Source organism: Apodemus sylvaticus, chromosome 12, assembly GCF_947179515.1.
Source record: "Apodemus sylvaticus chromosome 12, mApoSyl1.1, whole genome shotgun sequence".
Lineage (NCBI taxonomy): Eukaryota > Metazoa > Chordata > Mammalia > Rodentia > Muridae > Apodemus > Apodemus sylvaticus.
In genome coordinates this window covers 96,561,254-96,584,489 of record NC_067483.1, presented here as the reverse complement: position 1 = coordinate 96,584,489, position 23,236 = coordinate 96,561,254, and the positions used below count along the sequence as shown (strand labels likewise).

The 23,236-nt window shown below is 46.7% G+C and overlaps 1 protein-coding gene across 4 annotated transcripts in view; it reads left to right on the top strand.

Annotated features, from left to right (window-relative positions):
* The first annotated feature begins 2,596 nt into the window (after positions 1 to 2,596).
* Positions 2,597 to 23,236, top strand: part of Kctd3 (potassium channel tetramerization domain containing 3) — a 36,627-nt gene continuing 15,987 nt past the window's right edge. For 2 of the 4 annotated variants that reach the window (XM_052200398.1, XM_052200397.1), the window contains exons 1-10: positions 2,597 to 2,901; positions 8,828 to 8,881; positions 9,251 to 9,296; positions 10,386 to 10,459; positions 13,814 to 13,872; positions 14,108 to 14,188; positions 14,591 to 14,731; positions 15,421 to 15,511; positions 19,440 to 19,630; positions 22,477 to 22,592. In XM_052200398.1, coding sequence (XP_052056358.1) covers positions 2,819 to 2,901; positions 8,828 to 8,881; positions 9,251 to 9,296; positions 10,386 to 10,459; positions 13,814 to 13,872; positions 14,108 to 14,188; positions 14,591 to 14,731; positions 15,421 to 15,511; positions 19,440 to 19,630; positions 22,477 to 22,592 — 936 coding nt within the window. In that variant the 5' untranslated portion in view covers positions 2,597 to 2,818. Of the gene's footprint in view, positions 2,902 to 8,827; positions 8,882 to 9,250; positions 9,297 to 10,385; positions 10,460 to 13,813; positions 13,873 to 14,043; positions 14,189 to 14,590; positions 14,732 to 15,420; positions 15,512 to 19,439; positions 19,631 to 22,476; positions 22,593 to 23,236 lie in introns of those variants that run through there. The other 2 variants (XM_052200401.1, XM_052200400.1) reach the window with 2 other exon arrangements.

The following is a 23,236-nucleotide window of genomic DNA, read 5'->3' as shown; positions in this document are numbered from 1 at the left end:
GTTCACATGGTGACTCACAACCAACTGTAACTCTAGTTCCAGTGAATATGGTGCCCTCTCCTGGCCTCTGTAGACACTAGCACATACACACATGTAGTGCACATACACACATGTAGGCAATTCACCAATACACATAAGATACTGCTCACATATAGTGCACCTGTATATGTAGGCAACACACCTATACACATAAGATAATGCACATATATGTGGACATACACACGTGCTGGCAATGTGCTGGCTTGTGCTGATTCAGCTGAGGCCTGACTGTCTCTCTAGGTTGTGCCACTGCTGCTGCTATCCTGACACTACTGAACCAGATTGCTGATATATCTGTGAAATGTTTGTGAGTGAATCTGAGCTGCCACTGCTGACCTGTGAACTGAACTGTTGATTTCCTAACAACACAAATGGAATTTGCGCCAAGAACCCATTTCTAAACAGGCCCACTTCCCCCATTTCCTAATAACCACTCTTTCCTACTACCTCTGGTGGGCAGTGGGCTAGAAGGGAGGTTAAAGCTTTAAGAATCATCAATAAAAGTAGGCTTTGGAAAACTAAAGCTTATAGATATAAACTGTTATTTCCAGTAGGAGATTAAACCACAATATGTCAATGTCCTTGTCTGTTCCTTTCTTTCTGACGATTTCTGGTTCTGAATAATGAAAGCTCTCTCCATATGTACATTCCTTCCCATAAGGCAATGTTCAGCCTGGTTTTGTGTTAACTGGACACTAGCTGCAGTCATCTGAGAGGAGGAACTCTCAGCTGAAAGAAAAAAAATGTCTCTCTGTAAGGTCTGGCTTTAGTTAGGCCTTCAGAGCATTTTCTTAATTAGTGATTGATGGGGTGAGGGACAGCCCATTGTGTGTGTGGGGTGCCACCCCTGGGAATTCTGTGAGAAAGCAGGCTGAGCAAGCCAGGAAGCAGCACTCCTCTGTGGCCTTTGCGTCAGCTTCTGCCTCTAGGTTCCTGTCCTGATTTCCTTCATTGATGAACTGTGCTATGGAAGTGTAATCCAAACAAGGCCATTCCTCCCCAACTTGCTTTGGTCATTGTGTTTCATCACAGCAATAGTAACCCTGACTAAACCAGGCATCTTTCCTTCCTACATGCCTTCTATGGGAAGGTGGCTAAGCTGTATATACGTATGTATATGTTTATGTGTATATGTATATATGCGCACATGCCTGGGAGCTTATCCTGCCCTTCCACGTCCACTCTAGAGCACAGTCTTTCTTCAGCATGACAGCATTTGATTCCTTGTGAATTTATACATGGGCACAGTAAAATATGATCAGAACCATTCCCCCTTTTCTCTAGCCTGCTGTGTAATTTTGAACAACTATTGGGGTGATTATAGTCCTCAACCTTCTAGTTTTTGAAGAGAGTGGTAGAGTGTTCTGCATAGGTGAAGTTCTGGGCTCAATCTCCAGTACCTCCTGTAAAACAGTAAAAATATATAAGCCACCCACATGGTAAGCTCACAGTGAACCAGAGTTTAACTGCTTTTCAATCTTATTACCAGTTAGGGGAAATAATCTCGCTGTCTCTTCTGTCTCTCTCCTCCTCCTTCACTCCCTCTCCCTCTCCCCCTTCTCCTCCTCCCCCTCCCTCCCTCCCACCTTCTCCTCCCCCTTCTATTTTTGAGGCAGGGTCTCTGTATCTCAGGCTGACCTCAAATTCTATGTTGAGGAGGCCTCTAGCCCCTTCCTGATTCTCTTTCCTTGGTTCCCCCTACCCTCAAAATTCTGGGATTACAGGATGGCACATCTGGTGCAGCTATCCATTTTTAAAATCAAATCTGGAGAAAGTGTATCATTTTAATGGCATATTTGGCACAAAATTAAGCAATGATTAATGAGAGTAAAATGTTTTTTATCCTCTTATAGACCATCAGGTTTAAATTTTATGAGAAAAACTATTATACATTTAATGCTTACAGTTTAGCTTGATGAATTAGATACCTTTGAAATATAGTGTGCTGTCTTCATTAGCTGACCTACATCACATTGCCATAGTACTCTTTAAAAGTATGGTTTAGAGGTTGGACATTTAGGTCAGTGACGTCCAGCAAGCGCAAGGCCTCATATTCTATCCCCGGGGATACACACACACACACACACACACACACACACACACACGAATGAAATCGCTAAGGTCTGGTGCTCCAATGCATAATGCCGAGAGGCAAAAATATCAGTCAGTAAACAAAATAAAAGTACGTGTATGTACAATCTAGAAACATGTTGCTGGATATTTATTGCACAGCCCAGCAGTGTTTTTGCTTTCTCCTGCCCTGAGCAGTGATGGCATGAAAATTATGCAATTTGTAGGTAAGGTGTTCAATTTGTTTTCACTGAGTGTAAACACGTGTGTTTAGACATCAGTCTGAGCAGGCGAAGTTTTCTTTTTTTCCCCCTGAATCCGTGTGCAGGTGAAGAGGCAAGAGGTAAATCTTTCCTAGGGTTTCAGGGGCAGAAAACCCTCCGTCCAGCTCCGCCCATCGCCCGGAGCTCCTCCCTCTCACCAGCCCCGCCCACTCCTACTCTGTGAGCGTGAAGTGCCTGCGTTGCGGCTTTTTGTCCCTCGCGGCGACCCGTCCTCCAGACGGTTGTGGAGGCCGCCATGGAGGAGAGTGGGCCCTGAGGAGAGGCCGGGCTGGGCCGGCGGCCTGCAGCCACGAGAGGCGGAGGCCGCGAGCACACAGTGGGGAAGGCAGGCGCGAGCCGGGACGCTGCGGGAGGCTCGGCGTTCCGAGTGTGCTCCGGCCGCCAAGCCGTCGCTCCTGGCCCCGGCCCCGGCTCCGGCCGCAGACATGGCGGGCGGGCACTGCGGCAGCTTCGCCGCGGCGGCGGCCAGCAGTGGGGAGATTGTGCAGCTGAATGTGGGGGGGACCAGGTGAGCCCACGACCGCACGGGGACAGTGGGTGGGACGCCCGCGGCTGCAGGAGTGGCATGTGCAAGCCCAGGTGGGACAGATGCTGCAGCCGGGGCGGCGTCTGCACGGCCAGGTCGGGTACCCACTGCAGGGCAGGGTGGCGTCTGCACAGCCAGGTAGAGTACCCACTGCAGGCCAGGGTGGGGTCTGCACGGCCAGGTGGGGTACCGGAGACAGGCAGGTACAATTTTGCATGATGCAAGCAGCCCTGTGCATTCTTTAGAGTCTGGTCGAGTGCATAGACTTGTAAAATTCAGTCTTTATTCCCCCGGGTTCTTATGGTGTCAGGCCACAGGAACACAGTTGTCATGATGTGCCTGCCTGACCAAGTGACTTGGGGCCTCTCGAGGCATGAGGCATGCTGACACCGAGCTGTCAGCGTTCCAGCTGGTTGTAGTCTCCGGTGCTAGGGCTTGAGCTGTTGCATGGAAGCGGGCCTCCCTTTCTGCAGGTTTACCTGGTTGTGGGCCTAGCTTCTGCAAGAGATACTGGTGCGTTTTTGAAAGCCTGCTTCAGCAGGGACCTTGTGATACAAATGCCGGTTCAGGGACTGGGTTAGATCAACATCGCTGTTCATTTCCATAGTTTCTCTTGGTGCATGGACAGGAAGGGTCAGTTCTACATGCAGAGGAGTGTGACTAAATACTGACCTGTGAGCAGCTTAGATATCCTCGAGGAGAAAACCTGATGAACTGTCTTCTTTAGTCTCTCTTGGGCCTTCCACTCCCGTTCTGTGCCTTTTATTAAGTTTGTTGGCAAAACAAACAAACCAAACAAGCAAAAGCAAAGACCCATTTTTGTAGATTTGCCGTGACTTGCACATTACTCTTCTCAGAAAAGGGTGTTGCCTGCACTAGTTGAGGGGAGCTTGGCTTTAAGGCGTAGTAAGAACATAGGGATGCTCAGGAGCATGGGCCAGTTGGTTGTCCTGGGAAAGCTAGTTTTCAATGTCCAAGATTTTAAGCATGTAACACTTTTGCTATTTAAAAAATACAAATTAACAGCAGTGAAACCATGGGCTCTCTGAACACTGGAGAACTTAGGGCGGTCTTCATGCTTTGTCACTTTTTACCTCCAAAGCAAAGTATAACAGTTGGAGAAATCGCACCTCTAGTGCATTCCATACATTAGCAGGTCATACGCAAATGACCCCCCCCCTGCGTTCTATACATACCAGGTTGTGTGCAGATGATCTGCCTAATGTAAATAGTATTTTCCTGCCCACCTAGAATTACATGAAACTGTCGCAGTAACTTGGTTTGCGAAAGTTAATACCATAACAAGTTCACAAGAGGAGTGTGCAGTGTGTTACTACAGAGAAGTAGGATTGAGATTATTTTAACAGTGGTTCTAGCATCTCTGGAAGGCTCACATATTTCCTTCCAGGCATTCAGAAGAATGTAGCTTTATGACACAAAACTATATTGTTATATTGTTACTTTAAAAAAAAGTTCTGTCTTAATTGTATATGTGAATGAAGGTGCATGTGGAGGCCAAAGGATCCCTTAGAGCTGGGGTTACAGGTGTGGTTTGTTGTGAGCCACCTGACCTGGGTTCTGGGAACCAAACTTTGGTCCTCAGCAGGATCTGCAAGTGTTCTTAATCACTGAGTCCTTTCGTCGGCCCATACGTACTTGTTTATTGTATATTGGGGATGGACGTGGCTGGCAAGATGGCCAGGCTAAAAAGTGCACTTAACACACAGTAGGGCTGGCCACCCGAGAGTCCTCCCTGGGGCCTGTGTAAAGATGAAAGGAGCAGACTGACTCCACACGCCACTGCGGTGCACATTTCCACCCAATGCATCAGCATAAAGAAGGTAATAATAAAAAAGACAATGGATATCTTGAAGACCAAGCTGTACTTTAGCTGTGGAACTTGGCTCTGACTGGGTTCTGAATTTTTCAAAGTGCTCGTTAGCAATTACTACTAAGTATGACAATAAATGTATTCCTGGCTTGAACGTTTTAGAAGACAACCTGTGGCACAGTGTGGAGCTCTGGAGTCACTGACTAAGGCTCAGAACCAGGAGACAGACACAGTGTGCTGCTCAGGGCTGAGACTGTGAGCAGGTGCTGCTGCCCGGGCCTTGTCTGGCTTCCTGCTTTATGGGATGTCTTTAAAAACTGGTGGTGAATATTATTGACAGCGTCAGTGACAGTCCCTGTTTACTCAGGTATCAAAGTAGGAAGGAGAGGGACTGGCTGAGGGAACGTTTCAGAAACAAACTGGTTTCTGCTGCACATTGCAGGCCTTCCTTCTTAGGAAGTTAGCAACCTTGGGCAAGTTACTTTGTATTGGTCGGTTTCCTGAAAAGTTACTATAGTACCTGTCCCATGCATTGATAGAAGACTTGGAGGAAATGATCAGGAACCCCAGGCTTAGAGGCATTGTCAGTATTCACAGCTGTAATCCTAGCGGCATAACTAGCATTTCATGACAAATCACTTCATAGTTTTGTGTTGAGCTTTACATTTGCAGATTTAACTGTGTAGCAAGCCACCAGAGTGGGTGTGCTACGTAGGCAGTCATGCTAAAGTCTTTAGTCATCTTATCCATATGTTTACCACCATCTATCTATCTTTGGCACACTTGAGATAGGAGATTTTAAAATGTGTTAATGATATGTATGTTTTCCGACCTTTTTGCCTTGAAGTTGCAGATTGTTTTGTAGGTGGGCTTGATACTGATTGGCTGTGCAGTGAAGGTTTCCCGCCTACTGTTTGTGATTGCCCGAGCCACCTCCTGAGTGATGTGACTACAGCTGTGTGTGACTACAGCTGTGGTATGTCCTCCATGCTGGTGTGATATTATGATTGTAAGCAGGCCTGCTTGCTTTAATACGGTTTCCTGAAAGTGATGAACATGTAGTGTTAGAAGTTACTGTCTGTGTTTGCTTTGTTGTGGTGACAAAAAGTGCCTGACAGAGCCACTGACAGTTAAGGTACAGAGGTTTGGGCCCGTGATTGGAGGGTGCAGTCCACCCTGTGCAGAAGCTTGGCTCTGGCCCCTCTGCCGCCGCATTCAAGCACAGATGTGCTGGTACTACTCCTTTTCCTTTTTTTTTTTTTTTTAGATTTATTTTTATTTTATGTATGCGAGTACAATGTAGCTGTCTTCAGACACGCCAGAAGAGGGCATTGAATCCCATTACAGATGGCTGTGAGCCACCATGTAGTTGTCGGGAATTGTACTTAGGACCTCTGGAAGAGCAGGCAGTGCTCTTAAACACTGAGCCGTCTCTCTGGCCCTCCTTTTCCTTTCATTCAGTCCCATAGTCCAGAACAGCAAGCAGCATGGCTCCCTGGCCTCGGCCTCAGCTCCTGCCCTCCTGCCCTCCTGCCCTCCTGAACTCAAGCTGATGGAACATGCTGGTGGTTTTTGTTTTGTATTGATTTTTCTCAGCTTGACATAAGTGAGGGTCATTTATGAAAAGAGATCTGAATTGAGAGAATATCTCATTTTCTTGATGAATATTTGCTGTGGGAAGGCCCAGCCCACTGTGTGTGGACCCTCTCTTGGGCAGGTGGTCCTGGGTTGTATAAGACAGCGGGCCAATCAAGCCACCGGGGTCATTTTCTTCATTGCTAATAGATAGAGGAGGACCCAGTGTGCTGTGGGCGGTACTGTCCCGAGGTAGGCAGGCCTGGGCTGTATCAGAGAGGGAGCTAAGCAAGCTGAGGAAAGGGGAGCCCATGAGCAGCATTGCTCCATGGTCTCTGCCTCAGTTCCTGTCTCCAGGTTCCTGTCTCCCTTTGTCCTTGGCCCCTGTCAGTGATGGACTGAGTCTGTAAGCCTAACAAACCCTTTCCCCCCCAGGCTGATTTTGTCAGTGTTTATCATAGCAACAGAAAACAAGTTAGGGTAAAGGTAGATCTTCCCTCTTTAATTGTAGGGAGTCCTTCATAAACACTCCCAAGGTTTGTTTCCATGGTGATCCAAGACAATCAAAATGAACTATTCTACCATGCCTTCTGCAAATGAGCCTTTCTGTGAGTGCTTCCATTTACCATTGACTGATTTTCTTTTAATTGACTTAAGTTTTTTTGTGACCAGTGGTAACCTATCAACTATGAACTTTGAACCTATAGAACTATGTAAGAGTTTACTAAGAAATGCCTTTAGGAAAACTTGCCCTGTTCTCTTGAGTACATGCTTATTGAACTCCCTTCTGTTTATTTATGTCTTCATATATGTGTGTATACAGGTATGGTCTTGAGACAGTTTCCCAGGCTAGCATGGAGCTCACTCTCCTGCCTTAGCTTCTTGAGTAGTGGAATTACAGAAATATACTACCTGATTTGGTTTTAGCATCTTTCTTAGATTAATGAGCATGGGAATGCTTGATAACACTTACATTATTTATAAACTGTGAAATTAATTATGAGTTAGCATCCTTGTATCTCTATAAGATCTCTTAATGGAAATATCTTTATCTCTCTCTATAGATGTAATTTATAAGAAATAACTTATTTGGGGCTGGAGAGTTGGTCCAGTGGTTAGGAACACTTGTTGCTCTGGCAGAAGACCCGATTTTTAAATCCAAGCATCTACGTGGTAGCTCACAACTGTCTGTAACTCTACTCGCAGGGGATCTGATGACCTCTCTTACCCTCTGGGTACCAGTACACACATGGTGCACATACGTACATGTAGGGAAAACATACACATAAGATAATAAAATAAATAATTCTTTTTAAAACCCAGCTATCTCCTCTTTCCCTTAGTATGTCAGTCTTCTTTACAGATTATATTATAGAGTTGTGGATGGGGACACAGAGTTAATGTTTTTCCTCTGATTAACAAGTATACTTTGATAACTACAGAAGGTAAGGTATGTGTGAGATAATCAGGTTGCAGCAGACAAGAAGGGAGCTTGTTCTGTGTTCTGCTGTCACTGACATTAGGTGACATAAGGCCAGTCAGGCCAATAGCCACGTGGACGGCCTGGTGATTTGTTTACCAATACTTCCATTATATGGAAATGTTCTGTTGTAGCCACAGGATTGTGCAGAGCAACCAGTGTCTCAGAACACTGAACTGAGAGAATGCATCTGACTAGCACACTGTTTCAAAGTAGCTGTTGGGTTTGTGCTAGTGCTAGGCTATGGGGTAACAGGTCAAGCTCCAAACACTGCTACCTACCTTTAAAAAAACCCAAAACGTGTGTGTGTGTGTGTGTGTGTGTGTGTGTAAGTAATACTCTGGAAAGTAAGTTGGAAAGTTGTACGGTTTAAGGAGTCATCATTTATCAGGAGATGGAGTGTCTTAATTAAGCCCTTGCTGTCTCAGTGCTCAGGCGTGGATTCGACCTCTGCAGTGCTCGCTCAGCTTGGTCTGCCATCCGCTGGCATTTGCTCTAAGTTTGGGTGATAGACCGGGATGAGCAGGGAGCAGACAGTCCCCATTTTCCTCACACACTGGAAACAGCCCAGGACGAGAGTATAGAGAGTGTATGTGAGTTTCATGTTGCCCAGAAGGAGGCCATGCAGGGCAGAATGTCTGGAAAAGCCATTGTGGATTTGGTGACTTGATTGTGTCAGAAGAGGTGGGTGTGACTTGGAATACTGGGGTGAAGAAGGAGCTGGGACAAAAATACTAGAGGCAGAGCATAAAGTTTAGAGAGGGCAGCCGCTAGAAGACAGGCTGCTCTCAGTGAAGCCGAGAAGGGGGAGCTGCTGATGGACTAGAGGCTTGGATTGTACAAAGTGTTTTGCTTGATTCTGCTGAGCGCATTCTGAAGATCCTAACTCTGACTGCAAACTAGTAAAGTTTAGCAGAAGCAAGCATGGCAAACGTAATCGGTGTGGGTGGAGTCATTCTCACCTGTGACCAGCTGTCCCAAGGTGCGTTCTTATTTATAATGCAAGATGATTTTAATTGCAGATTCAGTACCTCAAGACAGACTCTTATGTGGATTCCAGATTCTTTTTTTTCCAGGTAATTTATATAATTCTTTGTGTTATAGTACACATGTGATTACTTGCCAGAATATGAAAAGTTTCCTTAGTAGTTAAATTAAGATCTTTAAAAAATATTTTGAATTTAAAATGTTGACCTTTAAATTAGAAATGTTATTGTTTTTGTACTGCTGAGAAAGGTTTTGCTGTGGTCCAGTCTGGCCCTGAACTCTTCCTCCTGCCTCAGCCTTCTAAGGACTTAAAAGTACACATCCACACCTGATTGAAGCTGATATCTTTTTAAAAGTTGGAGAGAGACAATTTGCTTGTATTGGCTTTGACATTTGGTAAGGAATTTGTTTATGTTCAGATTTTATAACTCACTCTAGTTTATTTTAATGATTCCTAGTTTGCTGAGTGGAAGAATTTCAACACTTCGAGATGAAACTGGTGCTGTGAGTATAATATTATGTTTCTAAATTTAGTCAACAAACACTTAGGACTTTTAGTGGGTAGACATTTTAGTAAGTGATGTTAGTGTGGCATTTTTAAAAGCTGTCACATACAGGGTTTCTAAACTGGAAATAGACCCCTAGTAGTAACTATTGTATATAGCAATCTGAGATGTTGGTGATTAGAGAGAGGGAAGGATATAGCTTGTATTGCCTTAGTCAGTAATTGAAACGTAACAGTAAGCGTGAGTAAGAAAATAGTTGGGATTAGAGTGAGTCGAGAGTCCTGCAGGTTCTTATGAGCCCGTGAAACAGAACAGTGTGGAAACAGACTATAAGGTTAGACCAGGAGATTGCTCTCTGCACTTCCAACAGCGTAGAAGCAATTGTGTTCAGATGACTAGTGTTCAAGGAGAGTGACAACTCACAGATGCAGCCTGAAGTTAAGTTGATGAGATTTGTAGATAAACTAAGGCAGCAAAACAGATGTGTCTGCATGAAATTATCTTAAAGATTAAATCAAAAGGCCAGTTCATGGTTTCCCTATTGTAAGCATCTTTGTCCTGTATATTCTGTGGTCCTCTGCTGTAATCCCAAGTCCTTGAAGCAGACATGGTGAGATTGTCAGTTAAGCTCCTGGCTGTCCTGCCCTGCTGCTGGTGACAGCTGTGGTAACTCTGACTATGCCTGCACTGGAGCGCGGTGCTGCCTTTGTTTTTCACAGGAGTTATGGCAGTGGCCACGGTGGGGACCACCACAGCAGCATGAGGGACACTTGTGTTATTTTCAAAGTTTTGGTTGATCTGGAATGTTTCCCCAGGTGTCTTCTCCCGCTCGCCCCCCCCCCCACACACACACACCTCCGCGTGTTATCAGTCATCAGAATGAAAACACTCAGGTGTCTTCTCCTGCTCCCCTGCGTTGTCATCAGGATGAAAGCATTTTCAGGACCCTGAGCACAGCTGTACAGGTTCAGTGTTAGCAACATCAAAGCTAGGGAGTCTAGCCAGGTTAAACTGGTCTCTGCTAGTGTTTCTGGGATGGAAGGGACATTGATTTTGACTTGATAATAACACAGTTCTTCACCTGCAGATATTTATTGATAGGGACCCGGCAGCATTCGCCCCCATTTTAAATTTTCTTCGGACAAAAGAACTGGACTTAAGGTAAGTGATTGACCCTTCTGAGGCCTTGCTGGTGGCCAGTGTCTGGGCCTGGTCAGGAAGCACTGCGATTTAGCTGCTGTGTTAGTACTGCCCACGGCACAGGGTGTTAACAGTTACTGAGACACAAGCGTCCAGTATGCCACGGTCACAGTGCAGTCAGGGTAGGGGAGTGACTTGTACAGCTCCTCAGATGGTGCTGGTCCTTGTGTTGGGAATCTGGGTGTGTGAGTCACCTTGTGTGTAGCTAATGGTAGACTAGAGTGCGGTTGTGTTGTGTAGGGAGCTGACTCTGCCTGTGTTTTGTTGCCTGTCTCTCTCTTTTGCCCCCAGTTCACCCTGCCAGCTTCTAAGGGGCTCTGATCTGCCCCATGCCTAACAAGCATCCCCAGCTGAGCTGGATGGGTACCGGCCACGGTGTCCTCCTCCTGTGGGATGCTCCTGCAGCTCCGGGCGGCTCCTGCTCTGCATCCTGTCTGTGTTTCATTTCAGTCCTGCAGCCAGCAGTCCATGTGTGGCGGGCCGCTGCTCTACCCAGAGCAGGCATTGTAGACAGTGGCTCGCAGCTCTGGCTTGGGCTTGCTTGTCTGTCTCTTGCTCCTGCTTAACTTCTCTATAGTCCTGTCCCTCCGCCGCATGCTTTTGCTGTGTCTGCCCGAGGCACTACTCGCACTTCTTCCTGTCAGTTCCTCAGCGCTTGCTATATATGCTAATATTTTAATTCTTAAACAGGCCTCAACTCTAGAAGGGCATCCACTCTTCAGTGTATATACCCAGCTTCTGATGGATCTTTAGTTTATGGATGACTGAATGATCACCTAAACCATACCTTTGAGTTCTCTGTCTTGAATTACAGTTTGCATTCCTATGAGAAGCTTTAATTAGCATTTTTTTCTTTTTTTAATTTTCATTGTTTCTGACAAACCTTCACTAAGGCTCTGAATCTTAGGGCCCTCAGGTTGCCTCTAGCTGCTGCCTCACTTACTGTAGACTCATAGTCCCTGGAGCTGTGTCGTTTGCAGATGAAGTTGTTTATTCATTCTTCTGGGTCTTTTGTTCCCTGCTGCATTCCCAGTGCAGAAACTAGGTGTGTGCAAGCAGTGTTCACGAAGGTGGTGGAGGGTGGACTGTGCTGGGAGGGCGAGAGGAGGCCTCAGCTTCCCCAGTGAGGGCTTTTCCTGCACCTCAGTCCATGCAAAGTCTGCTGTGACTGACCCACACTTACATCCCCAAGGCATTCTGACTCTCCTGCCTTAGCAGCAGCCAGTGTCATTGTCATTTAAAGAGGCCCAGCAGTGGAAAATTTGAGTGGTTACTTTTCAAAAGAAGGAAATTGTTTTTTATTTTGTTTGCTTGTTTGTTTTTCTTTTTTGGTTTTTCAAGACAGGGTTTCTCTGTATACACATACCTGTCCTGGAACTCAGCTCTGTAGACCAGGCTGGCCTCGAACTCAGAAATCTACCTGCCTCTGCCTCTCAAGTGCTGGTATTAAAGGTGTGTGCCACCACTGCCTTGCAGGAATTTTTTTTTTTTTTTTTAGGGATTTGTTTTTTAAAACAATGTTTTAACCTTGTTTTTTTGCATAACATTTTGTATTGCTGGTTCCACAAATCCATTTGTTTGCCAGCCTGTCCAGACACTGTCTCCAGCTCCCAGAGCTCTGGAGACCATGTTTGTCCTGAGCCCATTCTTGTCTTGGGCCTTTGCCTCTCTTTTCCCTCCCCACCCTCCCTCTCTCTCTCTCTCTCTCTCTCTCTCTTTCTGTGTGTGTGTGTGTGTGTGTGTGTGTATGTATGTACATTTACCAAGGTTGGTGTCAGCATCTTGAATCTCTGCCTTTTACACTGAGGCAGGGTCTCTCAGTTGCACCTAGATCTGCCCATCACTTGGTTAGTCTAGGTAGCCAGCTTGCTCTGGGGTCCTCTGTGTCCATCTTCTTCATGTCACACCTATCTGGCGTTTTGGGATGTGCATGGATCTGAATCCCTAAGCCCTGGACCCTCATCTTTGGCTGCTGTTGCTTTACTCCAGCCCTTTCTAGCCCATACCTCCTTCTATCAAACTAGTCACAAATGAAGCGGCTAACTCCCAATTATAAATGCTCAGGCCTGGCTGTGTTCTCAAAGGAAATGCAGCTTGCAGCTGAGCCTCAATGAGTCCTTCGGGCCATGGTCTCTGGAGCTCTCTCTCTTCACTTGTTAATTGAGTTTTACCCAGCTCCGCCACTTACTGTGGCGGTGCCATCTTCATCACACAAGTTTCAGTGTATCTTAGCAACCAGTATACTGCACAGTGTGTAAATGAGCACTGTACAGGGCACTGTAGAGGAAATGCAGAGCCAGTCAGAAGAAGGGGAAGCTACAGGGGGCTTACAGTGCAGTGTAATGAAGGGGACGGACGAGGGGGGGCTTACAGTGCGGTGTAATGAAGGGGACGGATGGGGGGCTTACAGTGCGGTGTAATGAAGGGGACGGATGGGGGGCTTACAGTGCGGTGTAATGAAGGGGACGGACGAGGGGGGGCTTACAGTGCGGTGTAATGAAGGGGACGGATGGGGGGCTTACAGTGCGGTGTAATGAAGGGGACGGATGGGGGGCTTACAGTGCGGTGTAATGAAGGGGACGGATGGGGGGCTTACAGTGCAGTGTAATGAAGGGGACGGACGAGGAGGGGCTTACAGTGCGGTGTAATGAAGGGGACGGATGGGGGGGCTTACAGTGCAGTGTAATGAAGGGGACGGATGGGGGGCTTACAGTGCGGTGTAATGAAGGGGACGGATGGGGGGCTTACAGTGCGGTGTAATGAAGGGGACGGATGGGGGGGCTTACAGTGCAATGCAGAAGGTTAATGCATGGAGAGAGACTTGTCACAAGTTTCTGCTATTTTTTTTCTTGTTGAATTTTTCTTGATAATTTGTATTCTTCAAATCTTTTACTCATACAAATCATCAGAATATGTATGAGTTTAAGTAGCTAACAATGTTTTATTTTAGATATTTAGTTAGATCTCTATGTAGAGTGCCTGTCACCCATGTATCTGTGTACCATGTGCGTGCATGTATTTGCATGTGTCCTTGGAGGTTGGAAAAGGCAGTTGGATCCCCTGGGACTGGAGTTCCAGTTGGATGTGAGCTGCCCTTTGGGTGCTGGGAACTGTGTCTGTGCCTCTGGAAGACAGTGCACACTCATAACTACTTGCAGGTATTAATGGTGTTGGAAAGAGAATGTGAGAAAGCAAAATTTAGCCTGGCGGCCTCATCCCCGTGAGGGTCTGCTGCTTCCTCCGCGGTCGCTGGTCGCCGTGGTCGCCCAGGTTGCTGGATTAGAGAGCTCACAGCTTCTGTTTGTTTCTTTACAGGGGAGTCAGCATCAATGTTCTCAGACACGAGGCCGAGTTTTATGGGATCACTCCACTAGGTATGTGCTGATCTCCTGGGACTGCCCCTGTGCGCTAAGCTTGCCCAGAGGCAGTGTCTTTTCTCAGGTTCTCTGGAGAGTAGTTCAGTGCTTAGCATTTCACAGGGAGGAAGGGTCTCAGCTGTGAGCTGTTTAAACATTCTCCTTTCTTTTCCCACTGCCCTTGACTAGAGAGAGTAGGTGTGGAGCGGCTGTGTTTGCATGTCCCCTGACAGGCTTGCGTTGACTATTGCAGTGCGGAGGCTGCTGCTGTGTGAGGAGCTGGAGAGGTCGTCCTGCGGCAGTGTCCTGTTCCATGGCTACCTGCCCCCGCCAGGTACTGCAGCTCACCGTTGCTCAGTCTGGAAACAGTTCCTTTCTCACTGAACACAAGCATAAAAATAAGGAAACTGTTTGGTTTTTTGAGTTTCGATAAAACTGACCTCATCAGACCATGCCCTTGCATGAGAGCAATGCCGCACAGTCTACAGAGCAGGGGTTGGCATCTGCCTTCGCCTGTGAGGCAGAGAGGAGCTCCATGCACGCGCTGGCCCTTAGCTTGAGGGCCCGAGCCCCGGAGCGCTGCAGGCTTAGGTCTCTGTCCCTCAGTCACTTACCAAAGTTGGCCTTTGCCTGTGCAGCATTGTCCTTCTGAGAGAGAGGTGTTGCTTTTGAAGATCCTGTCTGAAAGTATGAGGAAATTCAAGTGCAACAGATAACATTTGCATTCCTCTTGTAGGCATTCCCAGTCGTAAAGCAACTAACACAGCTAGGTCCTCTGTGGACGCTAGGAATGGACTGAATTCTGTGGAAGGTGAAGCCCGGGGAAGCGGGACGCAGCCGGCGCTCGCTGGAAATGGAGAAGACACTATTAAGCTGGGTGAGTGACAGAACTGAGACGGAAGATGAGAGTGAGTGAGTGAGCGTACACTCAGCTGGCAGGGACTGGCCTTGAGTTTTAAATATTACTCTTACGCTCGTTCTCTCTCTCGCTCTCTCTCTCTCTCTCTCTCTCTCCCTCTCTCTCTCTCCCTCTCCCCCCTCTCTCTCTCTCCCTCTCCCTCGCCCTTCCCCTCCCCCTCTCTTCCTCTCCCTGTCCCTCCCTCCCTCCCTCTTTCCCTCCCTCCCTCTCATAGTTTTATGGTTTTGTGTGTGGAACCAGTTGCAAAGTCCTGAGTGCTGCTGTACTGAGCTATGCTCCAGCCCTTTATATTCCTTTTAAATCCAGATTCATTATTTAGATATTGGAAAATCTCGTTTAACACACATTTTACACATTTTTTTTTTGATGTGTAATAATCTGATCCTCTGTGTTTGTCCTCAGAACAGTTGACAAACTTTCTGTTGAGAGCTAGCTAATGAATCCAAGTTTAGGCTCCTGGGTCTTGTGGTAGCTGTTGGAACTACCTACCGTTGCCTCTGTCAGGTGAAGGCGTGATCCATAGTCTAATAAGCTGCGAGCATGCTCTGTCGGACCCCCTTAACCCAAACAGGCAGGAGCAGGAGACGGCCTCTGAGCCAGAACTCCCACTCAGTGTAAGAGGTAAATGCTTCTGTTTCAAACTGCAGGAGTTCCAGTGGATCCAAGGAAGGTGCTCATAGTTGCCGGCCACCACAACTGGATCGTAGCTGCCTACGCACACTTCGCCGTGTGTTACAGGTACCATTTGGGTTTATTTTAAATAATCATATTTTATGTTTATGTTGAATATCTGCCCTTTAGCCTTCAGTTTTCCTCTGCATGTGCCATCCACTGCACTGGGTTATAATTAGTTTTTTTTTTTTTTTTTTTTTTTTACTTGATAACTACTTTATACTGTTGGTAGCCTTAATGTTTTGTTTCCCAGATGGGTGTGTTGGAGCTGAGCTGCAGCACTCTTGCTGGCTGCTGTAGCAGTGTGAAGCCTTAGGCAGGGTTGTTAATGTTAGTCTGTCATTTCTTCCCCATGAGGATGTCTGTCGTCCTGTGCCTGCGGCCGAGGTGGGGAGAGCTCTTTACTGTCAGAACTGCCGCGGTGTTGGGGTAACTGGTGAGGCGGGCAGGCTGTGTGTGTGGCTCAGCGGTGTTGGGGTAACTGGTGAGGCGGGCAGGCTGTGTGTGCAGCTCAGCGGTATTGGGGTAACTGGTGAGGCGGGCAGGCTGTGTGTGCGGCTCTGCGGCTGCGCTGCTCAGAGCTTTATGGAGCTTTACAGAGCTTTAGGGAAGGCGGGGAGGAGCGCAGGCCAGAGTGAGCTTGTTTGTTTTTAACACTGTAAAGTTAGACTCTGCAAAGCCTCATGGACCGTGGGCCTCAGGCAGTGCTGTTGCTCCCACGGTGAGAAGCAGGGAGGTGGGCAGAATGTACTCCCTCAGCATGGTCCCATTTCACTTCGTTATTGGAATGTCAAAGAAGTTAGAAGTTACTCTCACTTTGTACCTTGGATAAGAAAAAAAAATAGCTGAAGTTGGTTATAGGTTAAAAAGTGCCTCAGGAATTTACTGTTCCCTTGCAAGTTAAAAGTGTGTGTGCAGGGTTGCCTCTGGAGGCCGTCTGCCGCTTGCATGGGCTGGGCTTCTGTTACTGTGGTGAGCAGCGGAGACCTCGTCCTGAGGGCTGTGCAGCTTTTAACTTAACCACTAGATAGGACAGGGAGAGCTTTCAGGTGCTTATTTTGTAGATGCTCTTACCCATCCTACCATGTTTAGGATGGGAATTTTGTAGAGTTGTTGTAGACTTACCACCATCCGCGTGTAAACTGAAAGGCCCTTAGAGGCCGGTCTCGGGCTTGTTTAGCATGGGGTACACAGGTGATTCCTGACAAGGATTCCAGGAACTTGCAGTGACTGTTAGGTGATGTGGCAGCTCTGCCTCTGTCACAGTGTTGCAGTCACTTGCCAGAGTGTTGAGGCAGTCCCTCAGGAGGAGGGATGGGGAAGGAAGGAAGAGTGACTGCCATGAGGCGAGGCGTTGTGTCGGCTGCTCAGTAGCTGGGTGGCAGCGAAAGGCGAGCGAGTGGCCTTCCTCACACACTCAGATTGGGAAGCAGACTGACGAACAAACGAACGAGCGAGTAAACAGTTTATAAGAAATTGCATAGTGCCTTTTGAAGATCATAGTCTTTTCTTCAAAATATTTTAGTTTATAGTTTTCTATCAGTTCAAAGGCTTCACACAGAGTGGTGTGGTGGCCACGTGTGCTTTTCCACAGGCCACTGACTTGTGTGTGCTTTGTGTCCGGTTTCCTGCGTGACAGTGGGCATTGAATTAATGGAGGACTTGTATAAGTTGTTGTCCTCTTGCATCTGGACTCCATCTTACATTATTTATCTCGGAGGAATTTCCTTTGTTGTAGGTGATACGGAATTTAAGGAAGAATGTGTTTTGCTTTCTTCCAAGTGAGTAATTGTGTTTACATTATTTATCATGTGAGTTGGCTTCTTGCTGAGAAGCCCCCCTCTCCCCATGTGTGTATGTATATACATGTGTACTTGTGTACTTGTGCACATGTTTGTGTGTGTCTGTGTATTCTGGTACCGTGAGCTCTTACATGCTTTCACCCCTAAATACACTCATTTCATTTGGGGAAGAGCTCGTTGACGGAATGCTCCATCTCCTAACTCTCGAGGTTTTCCGGTGGGTCCAGCAATCCCTGCGCTAACTACAGTGGAGAGCTGGAGAGGATGGCGTCTCAGTGCTCTCTGTCTCTATGCGCTTCACACTTCATGTTGTGTCCATGGAGAATCGCACAGCTATAGATTTCTTTGCATGCATTTCAATTTGAAAACACAGGTTTGCCTGCCTTACTGAGTTAAGTCGTGAAATAGTGTAGTCATGCTCTCCAGATTAGAAATGTTTCACCCTGTTCAGTCCTGATGGCTGCAGACAAGTGTGCTGTCTGGAAAAGAGTGCTTGCTGTCTGTGTTCCTGCATCTTGGCTTACAGGAGCAACATCCTTTAAATTTCAGGCCACCAACATGTGCTGGCTCACTCGTTTGGGAGCCCCGTGTGTCTACACCCCAACAGCATGTGTTGTTAGTCTTGAAGTGTGGACAACCCTGGCTTTGTGCTCAGTCTGAGAGTCTGAAAGTCCACTTTATTCCTCAGTGGTTGTCAGCTTTAGTTTACTGGATGAGTAGTTTCCTGTTTATCTCAATACATCACTCCCATCTGGTGGCCGAGAAGGGTAATTACAGTCCTTCCCAATGCTTAGGAAAAATTGGTAAATTTTACCCTTTATTGCTCTGAAGCTTAAATAAGGAAAACTTTAATTGTCATTTAAGGCTTCATTATGTGTTGTTTGAGTTGTACTTGTAGTATTGAGCAAACAGAGGCCCGTGCCTGTGTTGTGCTAATTAAGTAGCACATGTTCTGCCAGTGGCCAGCCAGGTTAGCCTTCACCACGTCAGTGTAAAGGGCAACTGTGTCCTTCTTCCTGCTAGGCAGAACCAAGACGCACTTTTGCTGACTTGTTCATCATGGTGCTAGAATCAGGCTGTAACCCGGGGGGCTGGCTGCTCATTCCCACAGAAGACCAGTCTAAGACCCGACTGAGTTCATACAGGACAGAGAAATTTATTATAAATGGGAGCCAGACATGGAGGTGCAAGTCCATAGTCTCAGCCCTTGAGATCTGGGGTGGGAAGAGCAGCCCGGGCTACATGGTAAGTTCTGCTTCAGTCCAGTCTCAGGTACATCGAAGACCTCATCCCAGAGAGAGACTGGAAGGGTGGAGAACAAAGGGGGCGTGTACAGTGCCCGGTTTTGACCTGTACAAACCAGTATTCAGAGACTGAGATGTTTAGGGTTATGATGTAATGTCATCTGAGGAGCAGAGACTTAAGTTCTTGCCAGTCACATCAGTAACATCATGTGGTTGCTAACAGGAAAGAACCCAAACTTCTCAAATGCTGACTGTCACTGGCTGGAACTCAGTGTCTTATTTAGATAAGCCAATGTAAACGTATCTCTGTCTAGCTTACAAATGGTTGAGACTCAGATTGTGGTTGTTTTATTTGGCTTTGACAGTTACTGGGTGTGGGGTAATTTACCTAATTCACCTTTCTTATTTCTGGCCTGGCCTCCTCCCCAGAGATGCCCTCCAGGTACTGGCTGATTCTCTTGGCCATGTGCTCGTGGTCCCTCTTCTCTCAGGGTGCCTTCCTCCTCTCACCACATCCTACAGGCCCACCTCTAATCTCTTCAGTAATTGGCTGCCATTTTTATTTGCCCAGTAGTTTTAAAGAACAAGGTTTGCATAAAAAAGGCTTGTAACTGTGAGAATTCACTTGAAGGCAACTAGACCCTCTGGTACAGAATTTAGCATTACAGCGCATAGTAACAGACCACACCTGAACAATCTTAAAATTTTTCTTTGAATTTTTTTTTGGAGAAATACAGTATTTTAGTTCTTTTTTTGTGGACACATGTCCTATATATGTAAATGTAAGATCAAGAATAATGTCTTTGTAGATGATAAATCAAAAATTATATTCAGTATATCTAGGTAGATGGAGGATGTGGGTCTTTTTTAGTTGTTAGTTTGCTATGGTGATTTCTGTTCTTTTTCTCACTCACCCCTAAGTTTACTCTGCATGTCTATTCTTAACAGAATCAAAGAATCTTCAGGATGGCAGCACGTGTTTACAAGCCCATACCTGGACTGGACCATTGAACGGGTGGCTTTAAACGCAAAGGTGGTTGGAGGTCCTCATGGGGACAAGGACAAAATGGTGGCTGTGGCCTCAGAGAGCAGCATCATCCTGTGGAGTGTTCAGGACGGAGGAAGCGGAAGTGAAATCGGTAGGAAGACTTTTACATTGTGCTTGGCTGTCGCTGCCTGTGGAAGTTTGGAGTTTAGGAGAGAGTGGCCATAGGTGTGAAGACTGCTGGGGCCGGTGGTCAGAGCGCTCCTGTGTGAGGCGTGCTGTGTTAGAGAAGGCACTAAGGTACAACCTGGGGCGCTTCCATGCAGCGGCAGCATGGTCCCTCCACTATTCTCTGAAGGTGGCCAAGTAGCTCATGCTGTCTGGCTTCTGTAGCCGAATTTCTCAGACTGTTTTGGTCTCAGAACCAAAGCTCTCTTAAGTTAGTCCAGACCAAAAGGTATTTGTCCAGGTTGTTATCTATTGCCATTCATATTACTAGAAATAAAACTTGGAATTTTTACTACTTGTTGATATAAAAATAGCAATACTAAACTTATTGCATGGTGATTCAAATCACATGTTAATGAAAAGAGATGTTTTCCAAAAAGAAATTTTAAGACAAGTAATATTGGTTACAGTTTGTAGTCTTTTTAAACTTTTATTTTTGTGTGTTGGAGTACACATGCCTGGTGAATGCATGTGTGCATGTGTGTCTGTGTGTGAGTGCACATGCCCATCGCTTGTCTGTCGAGTCACAGAAAGATGTGGGGGTCCTGCTCCTCCATTTTCTGCCTTATTCCCTTGAGACTCGGGCCTTGCTGGGATTGCCTGGGCTGATGAACACGGTGGTTCCCTGTCTCTGCTCACACCCTACCTTAGACATGCTAGCACATGGGCGTGCAGGACGTTTTCCTCTCTCCTCAGGTGTGTGCCCAGGATCTGAACTCATGCCTGTACAACAAGCACTGTTACCAAGTTGACAGCCCTGTGGTGACATCTTTTGTGATTGCTAAGTCTATTTCTGTATTTAGTTTGTTGAGATACATTGTTTTTATTGGTCTCTGTAAAGACAGGGTGGCCTGAAAGGATAAAAAGTTGTTAAAACATTTTTGTAAATAATATTTTCAAAAAACTGTGGCTGTTTTTTCTCTTGAATTCTGGCTCTGAATAGTGAAACTTCTCTGAGTCTGCTCAGTTGAGATTCCCCAGTCTGCTTTGTCCTGTGAGTGGTTTGTAACACTGCTGATCAGTTGGGAGATGCTGGTGTGCTGAGTCGGGCAGAGTTTGTAAATGCTGATCCCAGGCACTCCCCAGCTGTGATGTGCCCTGGCCTTGGAGTCTCGCAGTCAAACATCTGACAGTGTTAGAGGTATTCATGCCCCAGTAGTCATTTCACTCGGAACTGAAGTTCTGTGGCTAGCAACAATTTCTGTACCAGCTGACACCCTACTTGAATTATCCTTTCTGTTTGTTTTGGGGAGCAGTATGCCAGATAGCAAACCTGTCTTTCTCCACCTCCTCCCTCTCTTGTTTCTTCTCAGCGAGTCCTTGTCCGAGGTCTTCAGTTAGGCACTCCCCTCTGAGGTGGAAGCACCTCACCCACTGGGACTTCTCCCCCTCACATGGGGTGGCCTTGTAGTCCCCAAAACCCACCTTCTCAGGAGGAAATGAGCTTGCTTTAATTTCTGCAGCAGGACTGAATTAAGTCGACTTCAGCTGGTTTTAAAAGTTTTCCTGCCTCAAAACCGCAGTACTGCTATGTAAATAATTGTGTGTATGATGTAGAATTAGTACCTTCTGCTTTGAAGTGCAGTTTATCCTTCAACTGTTTTTGTTACGGCTGGAAGTATATGTGCCTCATAGCTTATTTTGCTCTGTCTTGGTTGGCAGGTGATGTACTTGTGTCTGTTATGTAAAGATGTATTTATATACAGACACTTAAATGTTTAAGAGGAGATGTTCCCAGCAGGACTACTGATATTTTCTGCTGAGTATTGGCTTTGTCCATTTCTGTCATCTTTCTTACTGCTTTGTTTCTGACGTTAAAAACAAGATGTGAGTGTGAGTGAGTGCAGGTGTGAGCATGTGTGTGGGCATCTGAAGTCAGGATGTGAGTGTGAGTGAGTGAGTGCAGGTGTGAGCATGTGTGTGGGCGTCTGAGGTCAGGATGTGAGTGTGAGTGAGTGAGTGCAGGTGTGAGCATGTGTGTGGGCGTCTGAGGTCAGGACAGATGGATGATGTTGGAGGAACAGGAAGTACAGGTGGTGATGGTCTCTGAGAGCCTGTCAGACCCGGCTGGAGACAGGCCAGTGACAGGCTCAGGTATGCCCCCTGAGAGGAGCCAGAAGTCTAACCTGAGTGTAGATGTCCCTTCGACCCCACCCAGTCATCTGATTCTCCAGCTTGATAGTGCCCACGCCTTTGGAAAACCGAGGCCTTCCCTGACTCCTTTATCCCTCTGATTACTGTCCTGACTGCGCTCCCTTCTGTTGTCTGTGCACTGTAGTAGAGATGAGTGTGCTTTCCTCTACTGAACTGGGACTCTTGTTAAAATTCATCTTGTGTTCTTTCAGAAAGCTGCTTGCTTTATACAGTTCTTTTTTTTCAATTAGTTCAATTGAAATGTAAATACTGGAAAACTGGGCTAAAGACTTAAATGTTTGTTTTGAATACAGTGTGATGTTTTGGTCTTCTGTTACTTTATTTCTGCATTTTTTTAGATACCTTTTTCAGATAGTTGGGTTGCCAAGTGTATACCTTTAGTCAGTGGTTCCCCAAGATCTAGTCCATGAGCAGGCTAGCTCTGAATTCCCAGCAGGCTTTACTGGGTCCGGCCTAGTCCCAGAGAGTCACAGCATGAAACAACACTAGATAGCCATGTAAGCTTGCCCAGCCGGCTCTCGGGGTTCCATAATGGATGCCTGAGAATGTACAGGGCTGCCTGATTTCTGCCCATTGAGCACGGCACTGGACTGACGTCTGTTTTCTCTGCTGGTTAAGGTGTGTTCAGCCTTGGTGTTCCTGTAGACGCTCTCTTCTTCATTGGGAACCAGCTGGTGGCCACGAGTCACACAGGGAAAGTGGGCGTGTGGAATGCCGTCACGCAGCACTGGCAGGTTAGTCTCAGTCAATGCTTCTTCCACAAGTGAGAACCCTTTCCTGCCTGCCAACAGTGCCCCTTCCCATAGAGTTCCTGACAACCGTGAGTACACAGACATTTTACTGTTTTAAAGGAGTTTCTTACCCTTATATAATGACAGCTTTAAACTGAGTCTCTGCATTTTCCCCCATCTCTCTGAGATTTTTAGGCATCATGCTGTGTTCATAGGAGTTGAAGCAGACTTTATTTCCTGAGTGGACGCACAGATGAGTCTGGGTAGATAGACTGTGGAGACCAGAAAGTAGTAAGCCAAACATATCCAGGGCCTAAGGAGGAGACAGGATGAAGGAAATGGGCTCTCGAGTAATAATTTGAAGATAGTGTTTTGTTTTGTCTCCTATGCTAACTGTACTTAAGGACTGCTTTCCCCTCGGGTAGGAGAGGCTTGAGTTGTAGTTGGAGAGGGGCATTGCAGGGAAAGCACTGTGGGCTGCAAGGAGGGAGGTGGCGCCTTCTCCAGGAGTGGGGAGGGTGTGGAGTGTAGGGCACAAAGGAGAGGGTAATGGGCAGAGGAAAGACAGGAGTATGTGGATGTGGACATGTGCTACCAAGGATTGCAGGCGCTGTGAATCACATACTTTTCATGGCCTGCTGATCCAT